The 23,046-nt window shown below is 40.7% G+C and overlaps 1 protein-coding gene and 1 pseudogene across 2 annotated transcripts; both read right to left on the minus strand.

Moving 5' to 3' along the window:
- Positions 1–17,236: 17,236 nt before the first annotated feature.
- LOC115727366 lies at positions 17,237–18,154 on the minus strand (annotated as a pseudogene).
- A 393-nt stretch (positions 18,155–18,547) lies between these two features.
- Positions 18,548–19,364, minus strand: LOC115727367 (germin-like protein subfamily 1 member 7). 2 transcript variants are annotated; one of them, XM_030657580.2, is made up of 2 exons: positions 19,253–19,364; positions 18,548–19,132 (listed from the first exon to the last, which is right to left on the minus strand). In XM_030657580.2, the coding sequence occupies exons 1-2, from the start codon at positions 19,362–19,364 to the stop codon at positions 18,579–18,581; spliced, it is 666 nt and encodes a 221-aa protein (XP_030513440.1). In that variant the 3' UTR covers positions 18,548–18,578. The 2 variants fall into 2 exon arrangements, with proteins under 2 accessions (XP_030513440.1, XP_048140671.1); XM_048284714.1 differs by having other exon boundaries at positions 19,247–19,364.
- Positions 19,365–23,046: the final 3,682 nt, after the last annotated feature.

Consider the following 23,046-nt stretch of genomic DNA (forward strand, 5'->3'; position numbering starts at 1 on the left):
TAATTAATTCCATGGCATAACAACATATTGTCACATAAAAGTAACTATAGTTAAAATATAAACTAACCATGGTTCAAAAATTAACTAGAGTTAATAACTAACCTAACCATGGTTAAATAATTGCATAAAGTAACTAGAGTTAGCAAAAGTAACCATGGTCCAACTTTGACCATGCAATATCCTCTGAATTCACTATTCACTTCGAGAACATGATTTCTCTCTCCTCAAAACTTCATCATCGGCCAAGGCATAAAAATGGCCAAAAACAACCAATTTTTCACCAAAATCTACCAAATCTCAAGTCCATTAGCGCCCTAGGTACCTAATATAAGGTTAGGGACCAACTTACAACAATTTTTGCAAGTTTTCCGGTGAGAAACGAGCGAAGAAATCTTGGTTCCAACCGACGGCTCCGGCGACTCCCTTGCTCGGCTAAAAATCCACAAAACTCCGGCGGTTTGAGGTGGTTCGGGTGGTAGTCGAGCTCCGGCGATCCAAGACGAATCCGGCGAGGCTTAGAAAATTTTTTGGCAATGGAGGTGGGAGGGAGAGTGAATTCGGCCAAGGGGTGAGGTAGAGAGAGAAAGTGAGGTGGAGAGAGAGAGTGTTCTTGAAAAAATGAAGAAGAAGAGGGCCAAAAACATTAATTAATAAAATGTGGGATAATTCAAGGATGGATATTTTTGGTGTCTTGAATGCAAGAAAGGCAAATTGATAATTTCCATTTCCAGTCTAAATTTATTTCTCCTGAACCTCTTGGGGCGAACCGCGAAGAATTGTACACTGGATGAGGAAATGTCTAAAAATTTAATTTATTGAAACCCCTGAAGGTCCGACGTCAAATTCTGAAACTCGATTCGCGATCAATCTCGATCAATAGAGTTTTCAGCGTATCTCAAACTAACGGGCGGCTTTTTGGAGTTACGCGTATCGACCCGTGATTAAAATCACGTTTAAGAATTACTCGAGCCATGGCGACCTTGGTTGTCATTCAATTGCGAGGGTCAATCACTAGTCTCGATGGTCGCGATCGTTAGAAAATAATTTAGGAACGTTTGGAACCCATACGAGGTCAAACGGAATCACCCGTGATCCAAGCGAAGGATATTATCCAAATCGTTCCTTAATCATTTTAGGATTGGCCTATATTGGTCCAAAATATCCCCTCGACAATTTTCATGGCCAAAGAGTCAATCCGGAATCAAGTTCTTATGTCCACGTACTTGATTTTCCTAGCTAGCCATTCCCATTTGGTTAGTCCGCTCTAGAATGGATCATTTCGAGTGAGATTAAACTGAAATACATCAATGAAACTTTTCATTTATTCAAAGCTTCAAAACGAGTCGGATTACAGAATGTCATAAGTACGATCCATGCAACACAATGCTATGGTCGTCATCTAATAACCCAAGCATCATCCCATAACCTCTCTGCGACGGCAACTACAAGTGGTAACACAATACCTCAAGTAGGCATTCCATTATGGAGCATCGGTCCGTCACAAGCTGCGACCAGCATCCAACGACCCACAACACAACTCGACAGGCCGCGCATCATCGCTCCATCATATTAAATTGCTGAGTATATAGACTAACATCTAATATATAGTCTAATTAACATCTCTAATTAATTCTCTTTGAGTTTTCATTTATATAATTGAAAACTAGCTATATGATGCATGATTATAAACTTATTCTAAATGGAACTATATTATCATGACATGAAGGACGATTAATTAAATGACCTAAATCTGATGACATATAAAAAACTATTCCTAATTTAGAATGACATGCAATTAAATGAACCTAACATGCCATCTAGATGGTAGGCAAATAACCACATGGCAAAGCTAATCACATGGCAAACATGACAAAGACAATGGGAGATGGCATGAGCATGCAATGCAATCTATCCAACGATACGCCAATGATATTTTTAGATTTTTATCAATAACTGAAATTAAATATTATGAAAAATAAATTATTTAAATTAGATAATATCCAATGCAATTTGGGAATCAAACTAGAAAAATCCTTATTCAAGATGGAAACTTTTCTTAATTAGATAGACACTATCCTTATCATGCAAAGTATCTAGAAAACAATCCTAATCTATATATAATATATTTAAACTTTAGAGATATATTTCTTGTATTTTTCGAATAGGTAGCAATCCAACAAAGACAAGATTATATTGCGACCGATAATCATCGAATCGAAAAATGATATGCATCAAAAAGTTCCAATCAGTTCAAATTTGGTAACAATACTAAAACAGATGATCGCATCCTACGACATGAGGGTAGGATTGACCAATTTTCTGCACGTCGAGAGTCGTATCTCGGGCATGACATCAGACATGCAGTTGAATTAGAAAAATTTCCTAATTTGGGTAATGCCCTAAATCTTGACGAATATTCAAGTTAGATCACGTTTTATTTGAAGTAGGCAGTAAAATCAAATACTCAAATTCGGACAAAATTCTCACCTAATTTCAATTATTCTGTTTCCAATTTCGAAGAAAAGTTGGATGGGATGGCTGGCTTGGCCGGCGGGGGGACTCACGGTGGTCGATGGGCGCGACACGCTGGACCTTGGTTTGATGAAGCTTGGCAAGGAGAGATGATCTCGGCCAGGTGTGTCGCGGGTATTGGGCACTCGAGAAGATGAGCTGCCGCGGGAATTTATTGGCGTTGTCGGTCTTGGACCTGCACTCATCGAAAGCACTTACACATAATCACCGCATCAGAATTTTTACCAGTTGCGTTCTTCTTATCTGTTCGAGTTGTCGTTGCTTTCTCTAAAGGAGCACTAGTCCAAAGTGCACTCCTTCGGAGCTTTCTCACCACTTCACTCACGAATCATTTTAGTAGCAACTCTCTAGCGGGGACGACGTCCAGGGGTCTCCGGCACAGCTACGCACAATTGGAATCGTCCCAGCGATTGGTTCAGTGAAGACAAGCTTGCGGCTGGGAGTCTTGGTCACCGACGGCAGGGAGGAGCTGCTGGGTTGGGAAAGGCAGCGACGTCGGCAAGATCTTTTCGCAGTGAGGATTGGCCTTCAACAAGTCGGTCTCGGTGGAATTGCAAAAGGAAAGAAAAAGCGATATTTGTAATGCATAATTAGATTTATTTCCAAGTAGCGAGGATTTTGACAAAAGGCCTAATTCCAATGGGCTCCCTCCAGTTAAACCAATACCTTAAGTGAGAGGAACATGTTGCCCATGGTGCTGTACGTCCTTCAACCGTCATGGGTACACTTGAACACCTTGCAAAACAATGAAACCACGAAAGAAGAAGAAGTTTCTCAATATGTTGTGATGAATTCATGGTTTGACACTCTAAACCTCGACTATCCTCCTTAATGTTTCTTAACAGTCGAGGGGTCGTGAATATATAGGAGAGACTTCATCTCATAGATTTCTCTACCAACTCTTCCTTACTCTTGGGCAAAAGCCTTGGGAACTTCAAAACAAATCATCTGTTAAAAACTTTTCGTCTTATTTAATTAATTTCTCTAGCTTGGACGTTTAATATTTATTTCACTACTTCAATCTACAAACTCAATGTTCAAGATAGGACGAATTTGTTCACATCATCTCTTATAACTACATTTCCAATGATTCGAGGTACAAAAATAAAGTAGATTCAATCTCTCTCTCTCTCTCTCTCTCTCTCTCTCTCTCTCTCTCTTTTAATTATATATGCAACAAAATTCTTGAGGTCCCCTCTTAACAACTTGTTCTCTCTCTCTCTCTCTCTCTCTCTCTCTCTCTCTCTCTGTTTTAAACTGCTTTTATATACACGAGCTCATATGCAAATGATATGGTAATTAGGCATCTTAAAGCACGGAAAGGCTCTACTTCTATAGAAGGAGAACAAGGTATTAGATGAGACATGCGTTTAAGTTTAACGGAGCTTTGTAGAAGGTCGACAAGCTGTAAAAGGACAGTTCATTGAAGCTTGGAGGGACCAATAGACTAAGGTGAACAACTTATAGAACATAAGGACGTCAATTTGCTTGGAAAGACTATTTGTAGAAAGAGAACAAATCACTTGGTGAAAAACTCGCGAGAGGTCTAGAAAGATCACTTTGCAGACTTAGCTCTTGCTTCAGACACCTTAGATAAATGACATACGAGCCTCTACAATCATGTTGCGAAGACCCAAACTCTTCGTCAATTTGATTTGAAGTCAAATTAGTGTGTCATAGATGTTTCTTTCACAAATTTATCTAATCAAACAAAATATGTTTCATAGGGCATTTATCAAAATATTTCAGAATTCGTTTCATAAATCAAATTCACAAATCAGTGTGTATAACCTTTCACAATCACCTTTCATAAAACGTTTCTCAAAGCATTTCTAAAAAATTTAAAATAGTAAATGCCCGATACAGATTTTACGTAGTAAACATGCTCCTTCATAACTTGTAATATATTGGATACTATGACTTTCGAGACATGAGTTTATAAGTTCATAGAAGAGATAGGCACCACTCATCCGAGAAAAACCAAATCAAACCTCGAAAGTTATCATGATCCAATGAACTCCAAATCCTATAAATTAGGCGGAATGCGATATGGAAAAAATATCAAGTGATGAGCTACTTTAACTATTACTTGACTAAACTAAGCTTATTCAACAAAGTAACAACTCGTACGCCTTAAATGGACAAACTCGCCCATAGCAGACTAACATTGTTTCATTGTTGTTCACTATTCATGGCTCGTGCAACAAAACTTTAAATATTATTTAATCAACTTATATAAACTCTCACGGCTCCATAAAACCCTAAACTATCATTTCTATATAACTTCACAACATAATAAACTCTCGAACGAACTTGAACAAACCTAGAAAATTGAAATTTACAGAGATCCATTTTCATAGCTCGATTTTAAAATTTATTTCGATTATATGGACAAAAGGCTGGAATTTCTACCACGCGTTATGAATCGAAAATAGACGGCTTGTTGAGATGTTATACGCGCGAATTTTTCTCTCCTTTCTCTTCCCTTCTCTTTCTTTACGGTCTCTCTTTTTCCTTACGTTCTTCCCCGTTTTGTACCACCGGTCACCCTTTTTTCTTTTTCTCCTTTTCTTTTTCATGTCTAAGACGGTTTGAAGCTTTAAGACAAAGTGAATGGGCTTTGGACTGGGCCCATTTATTACACTATAAATAGCGATTTGCCTGTTAAAATCGACTTGTATGCAAGAAGAGATGACACGTGCATAGAGTTCCTTCTAAGTGACAACTCCGGGAGGAAGACGACCTGTATATGATGCCTCTGCTTGGCCTCTGAGTATGTTCAAACTTCGTGAGTTCCTTCTGGATATGTTCAAACTTCGCGATTGGGATGATTCACTTCCAGCTCAATGTTAGAAAGACCAAGTCTTCTTTGCATGCGAGAATTGGAGTGGAAGCCTTCTCTGTGTGCATGTTTTCCTTGGCCAATGTTGTAAGTCTTCCTTCAGAGAAATCAAACTCGATTTTCCTCCAGAGAAATTTGACCACCACGAATTATGAGACCTCGATGTCTCTTCATAATGCATAATTAGGTTTATTTCCAATTGGCCAGGCTTTTGATTTAAAAAAAATGCTTAATTCCAATGGACTCCCCCCAGTTAAGCTTAAACCCACATTGCTTAATGCTCATAGAACCCACTCTTCATCTAGTGAAATTTGGCCAGCGGGCTTGGCCCAATTTTTCTTCTTACAGGCTCTTTTAAGGACGGGCTTGACGCATTCAGGGTTTGTCTTGATTAAACTCAAAGCGTTTCTACTTTGACGGGCTAAACCCAACTCAAGTAAAAGTCAGAACCCTGTCTCTTTCCATGTAATCTTTGGCCACTCTTCTCCATGCCTTGGCTGAATTTTGCCCCGCTCCTCACGAGCACAGTTTGTTCAATTAAGCATAGAATCATTCACCGTCAGTCTGGTTAAATGCGTTTGAAGGAACCATGCACCTACTGACAATATGAGAATTATTTACTTTGCTTTTGCTAGAAGGCATGGTTGACCCATAATTTTCTATGCAATGAATTACTAATGAAATGTTAAAATTTAGATGTCAACACTTAGCAGCGTTCGAGTATGGAGTAGTAACTATAACCGCTTTTTGATGTACGATCGCATAAATTGTCCATAGCTTAACATGCAATAGAAAAACGTATAAACCACCCAAGAATCCATTCCAACATCTTGCAGCTTGAATTCTAGATTATTGAGATTATTAATACAGAAATTCTCCTAATTGAGATATGCATAAAAATCTCAAACAATTCAAGTTAGAATTCAAATAATCCAAGTTAGGTAAATATATATTCAATTGAATTCGCTTTAGGAATATACCGAATGTGGATTGTCGACCAATTGCTCTTTATGGGGGTATTCCTCCGAAAGAGCTATTGTGGTGTAGTGGGACCATGACAATTATGATCTCAAGGCGCAATAACACCTATGATGCAAGATGGACGGGCGACAACTTTGCCGGCGGCGGTGGGATTGCTCATGACAACCGGCGAAACTGGCTAGGAAGACCACGAGTGGATATGCGATTATAAGGTAGTCAAAAACTATGAATGCAATCTACCCTACCATGCACTGCAAATTTTTATATTTTTCAAAATAGAGAATAAGACTTGCCATATAGAAAACATATAAATCGTATATTCACCACGACCCAAAAATAGAAAATTTGGATAATCAAGAATCCGATCTAATGTCCTGCAGCTCGAAATCTAGATTATTGAGATGTTTTATATGGAAAATCTCCTAACGAGGTATGCATAAAAATTTCAAACAAATAAAGTTAGAATTCAAATAATCCAAGTTAGGTAAATATACATTTAATTAGATTTGGTTTAGGAAATTACCTAATCAGGATTGTCGACTCTAACCGATTGATGACGAACTGGCAAGGACTTTGCCAATGGCGAAGGGGCGAGAACTTTGGGTCGGCAGCAATGGGATTGTGTTATAAATTAAATTGGATCGTAATTAATCGTAACGGAATTCTAATTGTTAGATTCTCACAATATGTGGTAGTATATTCTCTTTGGGGGATAAACGCAAATAACGCAGGAACAAGAAATAAGAAGAACGATACACTAGAATTTTTTACGTAGAAAACCCAACGTAGAAAAAACCATGAGACCTTGTCCAAGACCACGAGACTTTTGTCCAGGAACTACTCTACTATAATCAAAAGATTACAATTGACACTCTAATGGTGTATCCTCACAATTGTCACAAAACACATACTCACTTAATGAACTCTCAAGACCTCTCGTGTTTACACATTGTTGAGAACTCTTATGATCTCTTTGGAGTATTTTCTTGCACACAGAGAATCCTCCACCCAATTGCTCTGTTTATAGTGGTAAACCTCCAACCAAATTAGAATCCTCCCTAGCTGATTTTGTAATCATTGGTCGATTAGAAATCTTCTTGATTGATTGGAATTCCTCTAATTTGGGTAATCACCAGAATTGATTCAATCCTAGTATTCTTCTTTTTCAGTGTCCTACCATAATAGAACTTCTTCCTATTAGGTATTCTTGATCAGCAATCATCGGGATCTTTCAAATCAAATCCTGAACATGTTGGGCTGCTCCCAACAAATCTCCCCTAAGCCCATCATGAAGGATCTCAAACTTCCTTATTACTTCGATAAGCTAGCCTCCTTCCTACAGAACTTTAGTTTCTCCGTAGGTAGAAGCTTTATCGATATAGACACCATTTTTGTCCATGTAGATCTTCTCGATCTTCAATTGCTTCTCTTCCAACATTTCTCGTATCCAATCATACCTAATATCAACGTGCTTTGTCCTCGAATGAAATGTGGAATTGTTCTCGAGATGAATAGCGCTTTGGCTATCGCAATGCACAACATATTCATCTTTCTTGTGTCCTAACTCTTGCAAAAATCTCTTCATCCACAATAGGTTTTTGCTAGCTTCGGTGATGGCTACATACTCAACCTCTGTTGTGGACAATGCAATGCAGTTTTGTAATCTTGATTGCCAAGAGACAACTCCACCAAAAAAAGTTATCAAATAACCAGACGTAGATCGCTTGAAATCCACATCTCCCACCATGTCTACATCCGTGAACCCCTCAAGTATCAATTTTTCATCACCAAACACAAACACCAACTAGATATACCTTTAAGATACATGAGTATCCACTTAACAGCCTCCCAATGTTGTTCGCCATGGTTTGACATGTACTGGCTAACAATTCCAACATCATACCCAATATCCAATCATGTGCATACCATCGCGAACATGAGACTTCCGATGGCAGATGCATAAGAAATCTTCAGCATCTCTTCCTTCTCCCTTTTACTTGAGGGACATTAACTTGTGGTAAGCTGAAAATGACTTCTCAAAGGTGATATGACTGCTTTGGCATTGCTTGTGTTGAATCTTTGCATAACTTTTTCTACATATATGTCTTGAGATAACCACAACTTTCCACAAGCTCGGTCACGCGATGTCCTCATCCCAAATATCTGCCTTGCCGGTCTAAGGCCCTTCATAGAAAATCCCTTGCTCAACTCCTCTTGAGGTTCATGATTTTTCTGACATTATGCCCCACAGTTAACACATCATCAACATATAGTAAAAGAATAAAAAAACCATTGTCATTGAAATTATTGATGAACAAGCAATGATCTCCCATTGTCTTCTTGTATTGATTCCTTTCCATAAATGAATCAAACTTCTTGTACCGTTGCCTTGGAGCTTGTTTGAGCCCATAGAAACTCTTCTTCAGCTTGCATATAAGATTTTCTTTCCCTTTGATCACAAAACTTTCGGGCTACTCGATAGATATCTCCTCATCAAGATCACAATGTAGGAATGCCCATTTTCACGTGAAGTTGGTCAACCTCCAAGTTTAGGGTTGCTGCCAAACCAAGAACTACTCAAATGGATGGTATCTTTACAACAGGAGAGAAAATCTCCTCATAATCAACTCCCTTCTGCTGACCTAAACCCTTCACCACCAATCTTGTTTTGTAACGTGGTTTGGAGTTATTTTCTTTGGCCTTCATCCGAAATGCCCATTTGTTCGGGAGCGCTTTTTGTCCCTTTGGTAGCTTTACCAAATCATAGGTGAGATTATCATGCAAGGATTGCATCTCTTCTTGCATTGCTTTCATCCATTCCTTCTTGTGGGCAATAAGTTCCACTTCTTGAAAATTCTCAAGTTCTCCCTCATCAATGAGAAACACATATTTGTTTGGTGAATATTTTCTACTGGGTTGCCTTTCTATCGTTGATCTCCTTGGTTGCACTTTAGGAATGTCAACAACATCAATTGTTTCCTCCTCAACCTCATCATCAACTTCTCCTTCTCCTTCTTTTTGAGTTTCCGCTCCATCATCTCGACCATCTTCATTATCAATCTCAGCTACAACTCGTTTGGGAGCCTCATCAATGGATGTTGTCTTGGTTTGTGCTTGCTCGGTCGAATCATTCTCGGACTCTTCTTGTGCTCCCCAACTAACATAATTTTTCGATGAGTCAAGGGCTCCAAGTCAACTAACTCTTCCTCCACACTTTGAGGTTCTTCGTGCTTCTTGAGTCTTCAATAGTGTGATCCTCAATGAACACCACATCTCAGCTTTGAAACACCTTTTTGCTTTCGGGATCCCACAATGTATAGCTGAAAAATCCTTGTGAGTATATCCCAAGAATATGCACTCTTTGGCCTTTCCATCTAGCTTGGCTCGTTCATCTCTAGATACATGTGCGAATGCCCTACAACCAAACACTCTTAAGTGACTATAAGATGAATTGTCTCAATTCTATACACTTTGTGGAGTGTCGCCTTTTAGTGGAATCGTAAGTGACAAATTTATCAAATCCACCGTCCTCCTCATTGCCTCCCCCCTAAAGGAGTTTGACAACTTCGCATGGGAGAGCATACACTTTATTCTCTCACAGATTGTTCGATTCATCCTCTCGGCAACATCATTGTGTTATGGTGTCATGGGCACTGTTTTCTCGAGCCTTATGCCATGAATTCTGTAATGATCCTCAAATGGCCCTCGGTGTTCCCGGCCGCTGTTAGCCCTCAACACTTCAATTTTCTGTTGGTCTCCTTTTCTAGTGTCACATGCAAGTCCTTTGAGATATCAAGAACTTGATCCTTTGTTTATAATGTAATAATCCACACCTTTCTTGAAAAATCATCTGTAAAATTAACATAATAGGAAGCACCACAAGCAATTCTAAAAGTCATAGCACGAGCATCATATGTAACAAATTAAGTTGATTAGTCTTTTTCAATGGCAGAGTAGATTTAAAGGCAACTATATTCCTACAATGTAGTCTCCACAAGGACTTACAGAGGTACCTTTTATTTTTGGCAGTAACTTCTTCGAAGAGAGAACCTTCATTCCATTATCACCCATATGTCCAAGCCTTTTGTGTCAAAGCTCGATAGATATCTCTCCCATGTTATTAAAATCTCTACTGCATAGCTTCACTTGTGTGGTATGGAGCGATTTATCTTTCACTCCTCTTGCTACTGCCAAGCTGCCCTTGGTTAACCTCCACTTCCCCTCGCCAAAGTGACACATATAACAATCATCATCTAGCTTTCCTGTGTAGATCAGGTTAAGACGAATATTAGGGACACTTCTTACCTCTTTCAAGATAAGCTTGCATCTATTGTTGGTCTCAATTTCAACACTTTCTACACAAACAATCTTCGATTGAAAGAACCATCATTACCCATCCTCACGAGACCGAAGTCTTCAGCTATATATGAAGAGAAACTATCTCTTGGGGACTACATGAAAGGAGGCTCCAAAATCAACTAGCCAAGTGGTGCCTTAGCATGTTAAGTTGATGCTCTCATCGGTGCGGATAACTATCACGTCTTCATAAATTGTAGTGCTTCAACTTGCTTCTTGGCTGCCTTCAATTGATAATCTCTAATGAGATGCCCTATTTTTTGGCAATGAAAACAAGCTATCTTCTTAGCCCTTGGCCTTGAGGTTGAACAACCTTTAAGTCCATAGCTTTTGCTCCTCCCACGGTCTACTTTCCTCTCTTGTTCATTGATAACAAGAGTTCTTTCACCATGGTTGTAGTACGCCTCATCCTTGCGCCTTTGGTCTTCACTCAAAAATCTGTCCTTCACTAACTCCATGGTCAATGCTCCATCAAGCGAGGAACTGTGAATCTACACAACTAAGGTGTCCTAGCTTTTTGGCATAGAACTTGTCAAGAAGTGAGCATGCAATTGCAAGAGATCATCCTCTCCATTGCATTGATTTGATTCACTAAACCTCTAGTAGTGCCTTTGTGTTCAGAGACCTTGTTCCATTTTTGTACTCCATATGCGACCATTCTTTATCAAGCTTGCTTTGTTTTGAGATGTATTCCTCGCGTAAGTGCGCTCCAGATTTCTCCACAAATCATAAGCGTTGTCTTCTTGGGTAAGGTTTTCAAAGATGATCAACACATCTTCTGTTGGGGATAGTTCACTCATCCTCCTCCTTCTCTTCCTCTTATTCTTCATCTTCTTCTCTGACTTTTGCTGATGTAGGGACTAGTGCCATAATCTTTACCATGCCCTTAGGAGGCACTCTTATCTTGATTGGCCTTAGTAAGCCTTTGATGTAAAGATGATCCTCCACCTTGCACCTCCATATTGCATAATTCGTAGTCTCGAGCTTGATAATGTTGTCCCTATCTTTTGACATCTTTTACAACCTTGGCTATGATACCACTTTGTTGTAAATAGTCGGATCACAATCGATCCTTGCAGAATTCTAATTGTCGGAATCTCTCAATATGTGGCTGTATATTCTCTTTGCAGAATAAACGTAAATAATGCAGCAACAAGAAATAAGAAAAAACATTCACCATAAGTTTTTACGTGGAAAACCCGATGTGGGAAAAACCATGGGACATTGGCCTAGGAACTACTCCACTATAATCAAAGGATTACAATTGACACTTTAACAATGTTTCACAATAAATCCTTACAATTATCCTAAAACATACACTCACTTGATGAACTCTCAAGTTCTCTCGTGTTTACGCATTGTAGAGAACTCTTGTGATCTCTCTGGAGTATTTTCTGGTGCACACATAATCCTTCACCCAATCACTCTACTTATAGCGGTAAACGTCCAACCAAATTAGAATCCTCCCTAATTGATTTCATAATCACCAATCGATTGGAAATCTTAGATTGGAATTTCTCTAATTTGGATAATCACTAGAATTGATTCAATTGTAGTATTCTTCCTTTATAGTGTCTTACCATAATAGAATTCCTTCCTATTAGGTATTTTTGCTGAGCAATTAAATCCCGAACCTGTTGGGCTACTCCCAATAGATTGTTCACAACAACCACCGGAACCAGCAAGGAAGACCACGTGTGAAGGACAACCAAAGGTGGAGAGCATAACACCAAGCTTAGAGATTGGAAGGGTTGTGTATATCAGTTTTTTTTTTTTTTTTTTGTCGAATTGTATATCAGTTGACTGTGTGAAAGGGAAGATATTATATCAGTTTCCATTTGTTTTCTCTTTTATGTGCTTATGTTTTGTCAATATTTAGATATTATCTCAATATAAATATGCTTGATATTAGACCATGCTTCTGACAAATTAACCTTTTTCTGTAATTTGGCCAATTTTTATTTCCAATATTCTTTTATCGAGTTTGGCTAGACAATTAAATTGGATTTCAATTATCAACTTTGATTTCACAGTCTCGCTCAAACTATTTAATAAAATATATATAATTAATTGCGTGTTCATAAGCTCTCATAAATAGAAATTTCTTATGGTTGAAAATATGCGGCCATAAACTAAGATTGACAACATTCTTTACACAAAATGATAACAAGATGCATGGCAAAATCATATTTTGATGGGTGCGATGGACAATGTCTATTGTAAAACTCATGAGAGACGATAAAAATAATGACAATTTTGTGTTTTAGCCTGATAAAGAGGAAACAATAAATTGAATGGAGAGAGAAGAGTACTTCGGTAAGTTAACTTGAAAAAAAAAATCATTTTAGCCAAAATGGGGTGTAAATAGCGCTGCTGCCTGAAATAACCTTTCTTTGACTTTTGGTCTCTTCCCTCTTTTGTCTTTAACCACTAATGTCCACCACGTCGGCCTAACAAGATTAGGTTTTTACTGGGTGGGTTCTCTTTTGAACGTGCGTACTGCGGTGCAGAAACGGCAGGGCGCTTGGCCGGCGTTAGAAGCTCGGCAGGTGGTGACCATGACTGGAAGAGCAACGAGCAGCAATTGCAGTAGCAAGTCAAAACTTTCGGGATGCCCAGAAACCTTGAAAAAAAAAAAAAAAAGCAAGTATGACCCAGCAGAGAGTTCACAGGCGCCACAAAACACCGGTGATGATGCGGTTGAGCGATGGGCGAAGCTGCAGCTATGGACTGGTTTGAAATGTGGGTATCGCTGTTGCCTTGCGGTGGACTAAGCGCTGTTGCACGTCGGGAGGCTGGTGTGACTGAGAAGCAGAGCCGGGCGGCAGCAGCAAATGTCCTGAAAGCGCGGGGCAGTGGCGGCGTAGGCACGGTGAGTGAGAGCAGTCCTCTCTCTGCCTTGACTTCTACTCGTACATCGCGAATCTCCTTCACTGTCTTTGGCTTTTTCTTGAAGTACAGAAGGTGAAATCTTTGATGAAACCGGGGCTCGGGCGTGAATTGCTGAAGTGGGGCGTGAATGACCAGCGTGGCCCTCTCTTCTTTTGTTCAATCAATCCCCCTGTGGACATGTCTCTTCATGTTTTTTACATACGCTCAATTTGCTTTCGAATTCAGAATGCATTGAATTTATTTTCTTTTGCCCTTTATGTGCTCATAACCCCACGAACTCTTTTCTAATCCTAGCATACTGCACTTACTTTCTTTGAGACCAGAGGAGAATGGCCGAATGTATGTTCTTCGCTGCACTTGAGCATAAACATGGCTCCAACGAGGATATGGCAGGGACATCGGAAAAACACCAAGAATCTTTTCAATCACGGCCATCTTCTATCATCAAGATTGATTACGATATTATGATCTTACTCTTTGGAGAAATTTTTTAATTACGTGCCGTTTTAGGCCTCAGTTTGGTTAGACGTGGAATTGGATTCCTCAAGAAATAGAATTTCTGGAGATAAATCCGAGTATGGTTTTACGATTCCAAATGGAACCTAACTATAGGTAGAATTGTGATTCCATTCATTTTTATAACCACAAAACTATAGAAAACCCAATTGCACCACCAACTACCGTTAGCCACCACCCTTGGCACCGCCGACGACGGACTCCGCTGTCAGTCATTGGCTGTCATGCTTGTTGCCAGAAGTCAAACTCCATTATTGGTTGCCCATCCCTGGTCATTGGCCATCAGTCACCGAACTTCACTGTTCACCATCGCTGTTAAGAAGTACTTCTACGTTTGAGGTCAAATTTTTTTTTTTTTTTGCAATCCAAACAATTGAAAAGACAAAAAAAAAAAAAAAAAATTCGTGGAATGAGGATTTCTTGTTATGAAACCAAGCATGGCATTTTCTCCACATCCAGAAATATGGAGACAACGCCCAAAAGGTAAGAAAAAGCAGGAGAAAATGGTGGACCCAAAGTTAAGTCCGCTCTATTAATTGAGTTGAGAATCATTCCTTTAAGTCCGCCTACCGGCCGTCCAAAATGCAAACTATGTGGGTATGATAATTGCAACTAGTATGCAAATGCAATTATTGTTATTTTTTAGTAGGGATCAGGGTCGATTCCTAAAACTTCTTTATGCAATGAATGCCTAGATTAGCCATCAAAATTTAGTTGTCAACACTTATCAATTTAGTGAGATGGCTTTGCCTATCACTTGATACATGCATTTTAGAAGTATGTTTAGAAAACATTGCTTTGGCTACCCAACCTCACTCGCTCGAGGTCGAGCCGGATCCGGCGAGGCCGAGGCTCACGTCGCCGAGTCTCAAACTTGCCGGCCCGTGTGTCATGGCCGAACGCCGGGTGGCCACTATCATCAAGGTCTACGGAGGAAAGAGCATCGGGTGGAGGAAGCGGGCGGGGAAAGGAGGAAGAAAGAGAAAAGAAAAAAGAAAAATAAAAAAGAAAAAGAAAAGAAAATAAGGAAGAAAACAAAAATATTAAAAAATAAAAAATAAAAAATTCTAATTTTTTAAAAATAAATAAATAATGAAAAAAAGTAAAAATTTATTATAAAGAAAGGAAGTGTGAAGGAAATGAGGAAAGAAAGATGAGAGAAAACATTTTCCTCACTTGTAAAGGAGTTTTTTCACGGAAAAAATATTTTTCGAAACTAACTTATTTTCTGCCTCCAAATACCGAAAAATCCGGAAAACGTTTTTCGAGAAGTTGTCTAACATTGCTTGGTAATGTTAGGGGTGACATGATCGATCCGAGCCGTCCAAATAAAAAATGGATTGCCCGGATTGATCCACATCACTTTTTTTAAAATTTTAAAATTTCCCACCAAAAAATCCCCCCCTTTTAAAAGATGATGTGGATGAATCTAGGCCGTCCATTTTGAAATGGACGGCCCAGATCCATCAATGTCACCCCTACCTTTATGGTAGGGGATCCGGATCCGGCCTTCATTGTACTGTAATGTCTACAAGAGACGTCAGCAGAGAGAATCAAACCACCAGCGCATGCTGTTCTCCCCTTTCTGCTTAAAACACCACAATTGGTCCTCGCCAAGAACTCATTCAAAGACCCCGTGAAGTCATTCGATGAAGTGTTAGAGAAGCTTATCAGCTACATAAGCAAATCTGGCCGCTGCAGAAACAAAAGGTTAAACAAGAAAAGAACAATACCAGGCCATTACCTAGTTTTGCAAGATGTTGAAGCCTTGAGAGTGCACAAACTAAGAGAAAATGCCGGAGAGAGCGCACAACAGTACAGACTACAGAGCAATAGAATGTTTAGGACTCGCCGATGACGTCGACACAAGAAGGATGAGGCTCTGCAGAATAAACAGCCAAAGGAGAGTTCAGGTTGCACCAGGCTCGCAGAAAAAACAATCTCACCGAGAGATGGAAGGAGGGAATTCAATCAAATTCGGAACTTGATTAGCCCGTTTTTATACCGTTCAGGAGTTTCATCGGTTTATCCTATTGATGTCACTATGCGATCGAGCTATGTTTAGCATTGTGCTTAAGCCTTAAACTTGATTAGCTTGTTTTGTGCAGCTTCAGAGCAAGAACAAAAATGACGCACGCATAGAGCTCTTTCTAAATCATGCTTCTGTTTGAGCCTCTGGTAATGCTAAAATTGGGGGAAGAGTATACTAGAAGTGCCATAATTTTTGTACGGCATTCACTTGAGTGCTATAACTTTCAAAACGTTCACTTAAGTGCCATAATTTTCAAAAATCGTTCACTTGAGTGCTATGTTGACGTGGACGCCAGAAAGTTGATGTGGCATGCCGGAAAGTTACTGTAGCACGCGCAGAAAGTTGACGTGGCACGCGCGGAAAGTTACCGTAGCACGCCGGAAAGCTGACGTGGCACACCGGCAAAGTTACTGTAGCACTAGAGTGAACGATTTTGCTTCGACATAGCACTCAAGTGAACGATTTTTAAAAGTTATGGCACTTAAGTGAACGTTTTGAAAGTTGTGGCACTCAAGTGAACGCCGTACACAAGTTATGGCACTTCTAATGTACTTTTCCCTAAAATTGGTGTTTGTGCTTTGCCTTAAGGATGCAACTGGTAAACCAAACCACCACATGACAATTAAAAGAGTGTAGATGCTGAAACGAATGACGAGTCCTAGAAAAACTCCACAAAGTAGCTTAATAAGGGAGTTTGAGGCAGAAGGTCCCTTTAGTCAGTTCATTGTGTGGGTTATTTGCACTGGCATTAGATGGTGTAATGGGAATTAAACTTATGCCTGTTCAATGCAACTGCTAATTGTTGAGATTTTAGTCGTCTCCCTGCTCATGTTAATACATGTCACTGCACTAGTATTTTCACAGCACACTTGAGCAGCTAGCCCTCGAGTGCATGTGATTATAGTCAGCCAGGGATAGGAATCTTTAAAGGCCGAGATTGTCGAGAGAGAGAGAGAGAGAGAGGGAGGGAGAGTTTGCAAAAGAATGATGTTTTGTTGCTCAGTTCTTTATTGGGAAGATGTTATTAATGGAAGCAATAACATATGGAGCATCTAGGGTGATATGTGTCCTGCAAGTGCATCCGTTTAGTTGCTGTCATGCCAAAACTGCGTCTGGAGGTAGTCAACAACCTTCTTATCCACTTGGAAGGCCTTGGTGAGAACATCAGCTGAAATGGGTGGCTTCGATCCAAACACTGCATTCGCAATGGCAGTGACTCCTGGCTTCTGGCCACTCAGAGCAGCAAAGGCCAATGCAGGGGTCTTTCCAATGTTCAGCTGGAAGTCGAAGAGACCGATTGGAAACACAAACACATCTCCTTTGTACAACACTTTGGTAAAAAGAGTGTTGTTTAATTGGTGGGACGGGACAAAGCCAACAAGCAGTGTGCCCTCAATGACATCCAGAATCTCGGTCCCACAAGGGTGAGTGTGAGGAGGATTCAGGCCACTTGGAGCGAAGTCAATACGAGCCATGGAAATGCCCAAAGCGTTTTTTTTTTTTTCGGCGACCAATTTGCCCAAAGTGTTGAGTCCTGCAAATTGGTTGACAAAAGCAGGTGTGACTTTCGATCTGAGCGGGTTCGCAGTCTTCCCAGGGTATCTGAACCCCTTAAATAGGAAATCATCCGCTGTAACCTGTTTCGGGTCCTTGCAAAACTTTCCATTCACAAATACTGCATGAGAAACAGAATCATGTTGTTACGCTTATCTAAGCAGAAACTCCTTTCGCAGAAGTACTTGTAGCATCAATAAACAAAACAGAACGATACGGAAAATTCTTCAGTAGAGCTCCAACATTTTGGGTCATTTATGGCCACACACAAGTCCTGAAGATGGACTTGGTTCATAGGCAAAAGTGATGGCAGTTGCTGGAGCCAAGAGGTAGAAGGCTAAGTGGAAGAAACTTCATTGTGGTGGACAAGGGTGTCGCTGGTCAGGGCCTGGATATCTGCCTTTTCTTTTGTTTGCTTGGGATGAGAGTATATGTTTGCATGGAGACATGACCCCTTTTTATAGATGATGGTGGTGTTGACCCGGTATTTGATTTTCTGCGATAAGCAACGCTTCCAGTTCTATAGCTATACCAAGTCTCCTATGTGGTATCTGATATGGAGGTGAACTTCTTCAATAATATGTAAATCTTTGTTTTTCTTCTTCTCTACTGTTGTGATGTCCTATGACGATTCAAGTTCAGCTTGGATGGAGCGAGGCCAATTCTTCTCCCAGTGCTTCAGATAATCTGTCAATCTGTCAACTGAAAATGATGCAATAACAAGTGTTGCTTATAAAGAACGAATCTTTTATTACTCTTTCATGATCAGTTACACAGAGAGCAATCCTTTTATTACGAAGCCATTATCAATCTCAGCAATCATGTATGGGTAATACAGGGGTAATCCGACGACTTGGAAGTCAATGTATCCACTTAATTGTTGTCATACCAAAACTGTGCCTGGAGGTAGTCAACAACCTTCTTGTCCACTTGGAAGGCCTTGGTGAGCACATCAGCCGAAATAGGTGGCTTTGATCCGAATACCGCGTTAGCAATGGTAATGACTCCTGGGTTCTGGCTGCTCAGAGAAGCAAAGGCCAGTGCAGGGGTCTTTCCAATGTTCAGCTGGAAGTGGATGAGACCGATTGGGAACACAAACACATCCCCTTTGCACAACACTTTGGTGAAGAGGGTGTTGTTTAATTGGTTGGATGTGACGAAGCCGACAAGCAGAGTGCCCTCAGCAACAACCAGAATCTCTGTCCCACGAGGATGAGTGTGGGGAGGATTCAGGCCACCAGGAGCGAAGTCAATACGAGCCATGGAAATGCCAAGAGTGTTGAGACCTGGAAATTGGTCGACGAAAGCGGGTGTGACTTTCGATCCAAGCGGGTTCACAGTATTCCCTGGGTATCTGAACCCCTTAAAGAGAAAATCATCCGCTGTGACTTGTTTTGGGTCCTTGCAAAACTTCCCATTCACAAATACTGCATAAGAAACAGAAATTCATGTTATGAGGCTTATCTAAGCACAAACACTTTTTGGGGTTGCTCTTTTAGCATTATAAGAACAGGATTACACGGATGACGCTAGAGCATAGCTCCAACCTTCGGGTTCATTGATGGCCACGCAGAAGTCCTGAAGAGGACTCGGGTCAAAGGCAGAGGCGGTGGCGGTTGCCAGAGCCAAGATGAGAAGGCTAGTTGGAAGAAACGTCATTGCTGTGTTGGACAGGAGAGTTAAGGCTTGGATTATCTTCTTCTTCTTTTGTTTGCTTCCGATAGGAGTGAGATGTCTTGCATGAACACGTGATCCCCTTTTATAGATGCAAGTAGTGTTGACCTGGTATTTTTTCTTTTGGTCGGATGTTGACCTGTTATTAAGTTTCTATGATAAGCAACACCTGACAGGTACCAAGTCTCCAGCGTGTTAGTTAATTTCGTACTCCACATATGAATTGTTCCACAACTGCTAAGTTTAAATACCCATTACTTTGACCTCTCCTCTTTCCCATTAACCTGATATGGAAGTGGTCTTCTTCGATGGCATTTACATCTTTTAATTTCTGCTTCACTGTTTCAAGTGCGCAGTTCAGATTCACGTTCAGGGAGGCGTAATTCTTGACTTGTTCTCCAACTCCACTAGGTCGATGCGAACATGGTCTAAAGATGTACTGCACGAGCCTATACGATTCATCCATTCCAATGTTATCGCCAAGGACGACTGGCTTCTACCCAGAATTATGATCTGCAAAACTCTTCAATATACAAACTATCATAAATAAGATTCTCCTTGAACATTACTCAGGATAAGGAAATAAATAAAAACAATCAATATGTCAAGTTAAGAAACCACGGAAAAAGAGGCTTGTTATGACAAAATGGAGCTCTTCTACCTTAATTTCTAAGGAGCATGTTCTTTTTCACGCATAGAGAATATTTAAAGTCATGACATTCTTCATAATTCCCATAATTTTATTTGTCAAAGAACAGAAAAAACTGATTGTTGTTGAAGTTTCAGTGTTTAAAAAGTTTTGAATAGGCACATGGGCAATAAGTTGATGGGGATACGGTGAAGGTGAAATAATCGCGACTCACACAACTCAAGAAGGAGAGGGAGACGATGGGCCATTTCTTTTGTTTTATGACTCTTGAACTTACTCTTAAATGACTCTTAGACGTATTTAACATTCCAAGAAGATAGATTCCTAAAAAATGAACAGTCATGATGCATTTACAGAGCATTAACAAGACATTAGAACACGAAAATACTCTTGGAAACTATACTACAATAAAGCCTATTGATTCTTGAACTAGTCTTGGAAGCCGAACAGACATTGACATCAACAACTATTCATTGAGATCAATAATATTTATGAATTTGGGTTAATTGCTAATATTCCCTTTTAAACCAAATTCTCTTCCATCAGTCATTTCAAGCATACTCTTGAACTTCCGAAATGCATTAGCTTCGAGAGATTTAGTAAAAATGTCTATTATTTGATCTTCCGTCTTCACATGTGTGACTTCAATTTCTTTCTCTCACTTGTTCTTGAATGAAGTGATATCGAACATCGATATATTTTGTTTGTTCATGAAAAACTGGATTTTCTCAAAAGCAATAGCAGAAGTATTATAGACAAAAATCTTTGTAAACTCATCTGCTTTATCAAAATCTCTTTGAGTAGTCCTCTCAACCATATTGCATGACAAACACATGAATGCATATTCAGCTTCGCATGTCTATAGAGTAACACTTAGTTGCTTCTTCAATGACTATGTGAAAGCAGTATCACACAAGAAAAGTAAAAAGCCTGTAGTGCTTTTTCTATAATCAATATATCCACCATAATCACTATCTAAATAAGCTCTAAGCTGGAAGGATTTAGCTTGATAGTACTGTGACGCCGTAGAAATTCAATGTCCGAACTACCTTTAGATGTGAAATAACCAAATTACCCCAGGCCAACCTTGGAAATTACTGTTTTGCCCCTAGGGTTTTATTGACTACAAGACAAAGAAAATTATAACCCGGGCCCCACCTTATCAAATAAGCCCCCCTAGTCAAATAATCCTATCTCTTTTTTTTTTCTCTTTCTCTTCTATTCAACCGACTCCCCTACCCCTCTTTCCTCTTCTTCTGTCTTTTTCAACGACAACCCCCACCACCGAGCACCATCACCATCGCCACTGTTTTACCGTCCCTCCACCACCACAACAGGCCACTGCATGTCCATCGTCGGCCACCGTAGGGCCCCTGAACAGCCGCAGGAAGCCGATGCCAGCCCTATTCTAACTCTACGCCCGGCCAGCTCCGCCCTCGTTCTACTTCACGAGGCCGCTGTCATTGTAGATTTTTGCCGGCTACCGCGACCTACACCTCCCCACTGTCCCTTAACCTCTGCTTGAGGATCCCAAAAGCCGTGCAATGCCGCCGGAGCCTCGAATCGGCAGCCTCGACACTCTCCCGCCCTATTCCGCATTGGCTTTGTCTCCGTTGTTGTAGCCCGCTCTTTCAACGTCCTCCGACCAGCTCAACCGGCATTCAACCACCACAGCCATCCCTTGGCCCTATTCCGACCATCTCTCGCTATTGCCAAGTCGTCCCAAAGTCGCAGCTACAGCCGGACACCCTGCCCTGCGTCGCCGCCCTGTTTCTCTCCCTCCTTTCTATTTTGCTTCGATCCTAGTAGCCGTCGAGGCTATCCCGAGCTGCTCCGCCCTGATCCTTGCTGTCCCCGACACCCTCAAGCCACTACCACCAACCCCGGTCGCCATCCCGGTCGTTGGCCGTCCCAAAGAGCCGAGAACCGCCCTCGTCCGTGCCTGCTCTGTTTTCCATCGGTGTGCCCTGTTCGAGGGTCGTGGAGCTGGGCCATGAACCGGTTCACTCGGGCCGTGGGATGAGATTTTGCGCCGAGTGGCTCGGGCCATGTCCCGGGTCGGGAGCCCATGTGTCCGAGCTCATGTGCCGGGCCTTTGAGCCGTGTACTGTGCCTTGTCAAAGATTTTGTGTCGAGAGCCCGGGCCGTGAGCTAGGTCATGTTTGAGGAAGTGTTCCGAGTGTTCCGAGACCGTGGGCCAAGTGGCTGAGAAATTGTGCCCATGCGCCGGTGAGTTGTGCCGATCACGCCCGAGCCGTGTCCCAAGTTCGGGTCCGAGAGCCTTGCCTCGAGCCGAAGCTCCGTGGACCATTGCCGTACTCATCTCGTTAATTGTGAGTTGACCTCTAATCCTTGGTTAGGACGCTAATTGCATTCGAATTTAGTTAATTAGATTTTGGGTGTTTAGGTAGATTAATTAGGGCCGGTTTAGGTTGGAGCCTTGGTTCGAGTTAAATGGCCATAATCAGTTAAGTTAGTTCGATTGTGGCTATTTAGAATTAAATTGAGTGATTGGATGATTGTCATTGCTTGATCGCAAGCGATAAGCTAGAAATGAGCGTACGATCAAATGATGAGTTGGGATTGATTATTGCTAAATTAGATTGATTCTTGTTAAATTGATGCACAAATTGGGATTAAATGTGTACAATCGAATCAAATATGCATTATTGATTTGATTGACTATGCTTGATCGATCGTCTATATCGATTATTTCGTTAAATGCTTTGACCGATTGTTGATTGATTGGTTGACTGTTGGGGTTGAGCACTCTGTTTATAGATGCAAAGTCCGGTGGATAATGTTTGTATCTGTGTGACCATATGTGGGTTCAAGTCGCATGTTTGGAATGAAATGGCCTATGGTCGAGTCTATGAGCCTGCTCGTACGAGCAAGTGGCTAAATGTGAAGACTAGAGTCAAATGGTATGTGGTACGCTTGTGTGGTCACCCGATGGTTGGTCCGCCAATCATTGTCTTTTGATTGGTTAGATATCCCTGGCAATCACTGTTCTTTGAT

The sequence above is a fragment of the Rhodamnia argentea genome, chromosome 1 (genome assembly GCF_020921035.1).
Source record: "Rhodamnia argentea isolate NSW1041297 chromosome 1, ASM2092103v1, whole genome shotgun sequence".
Lineage (NCBI taxonomy): Eukaryota > Viridiplantae > Streptophyta > Magnoliopsida > Myrtales > Myrtaceae > Rhodamnia > Rhodamnia argentea.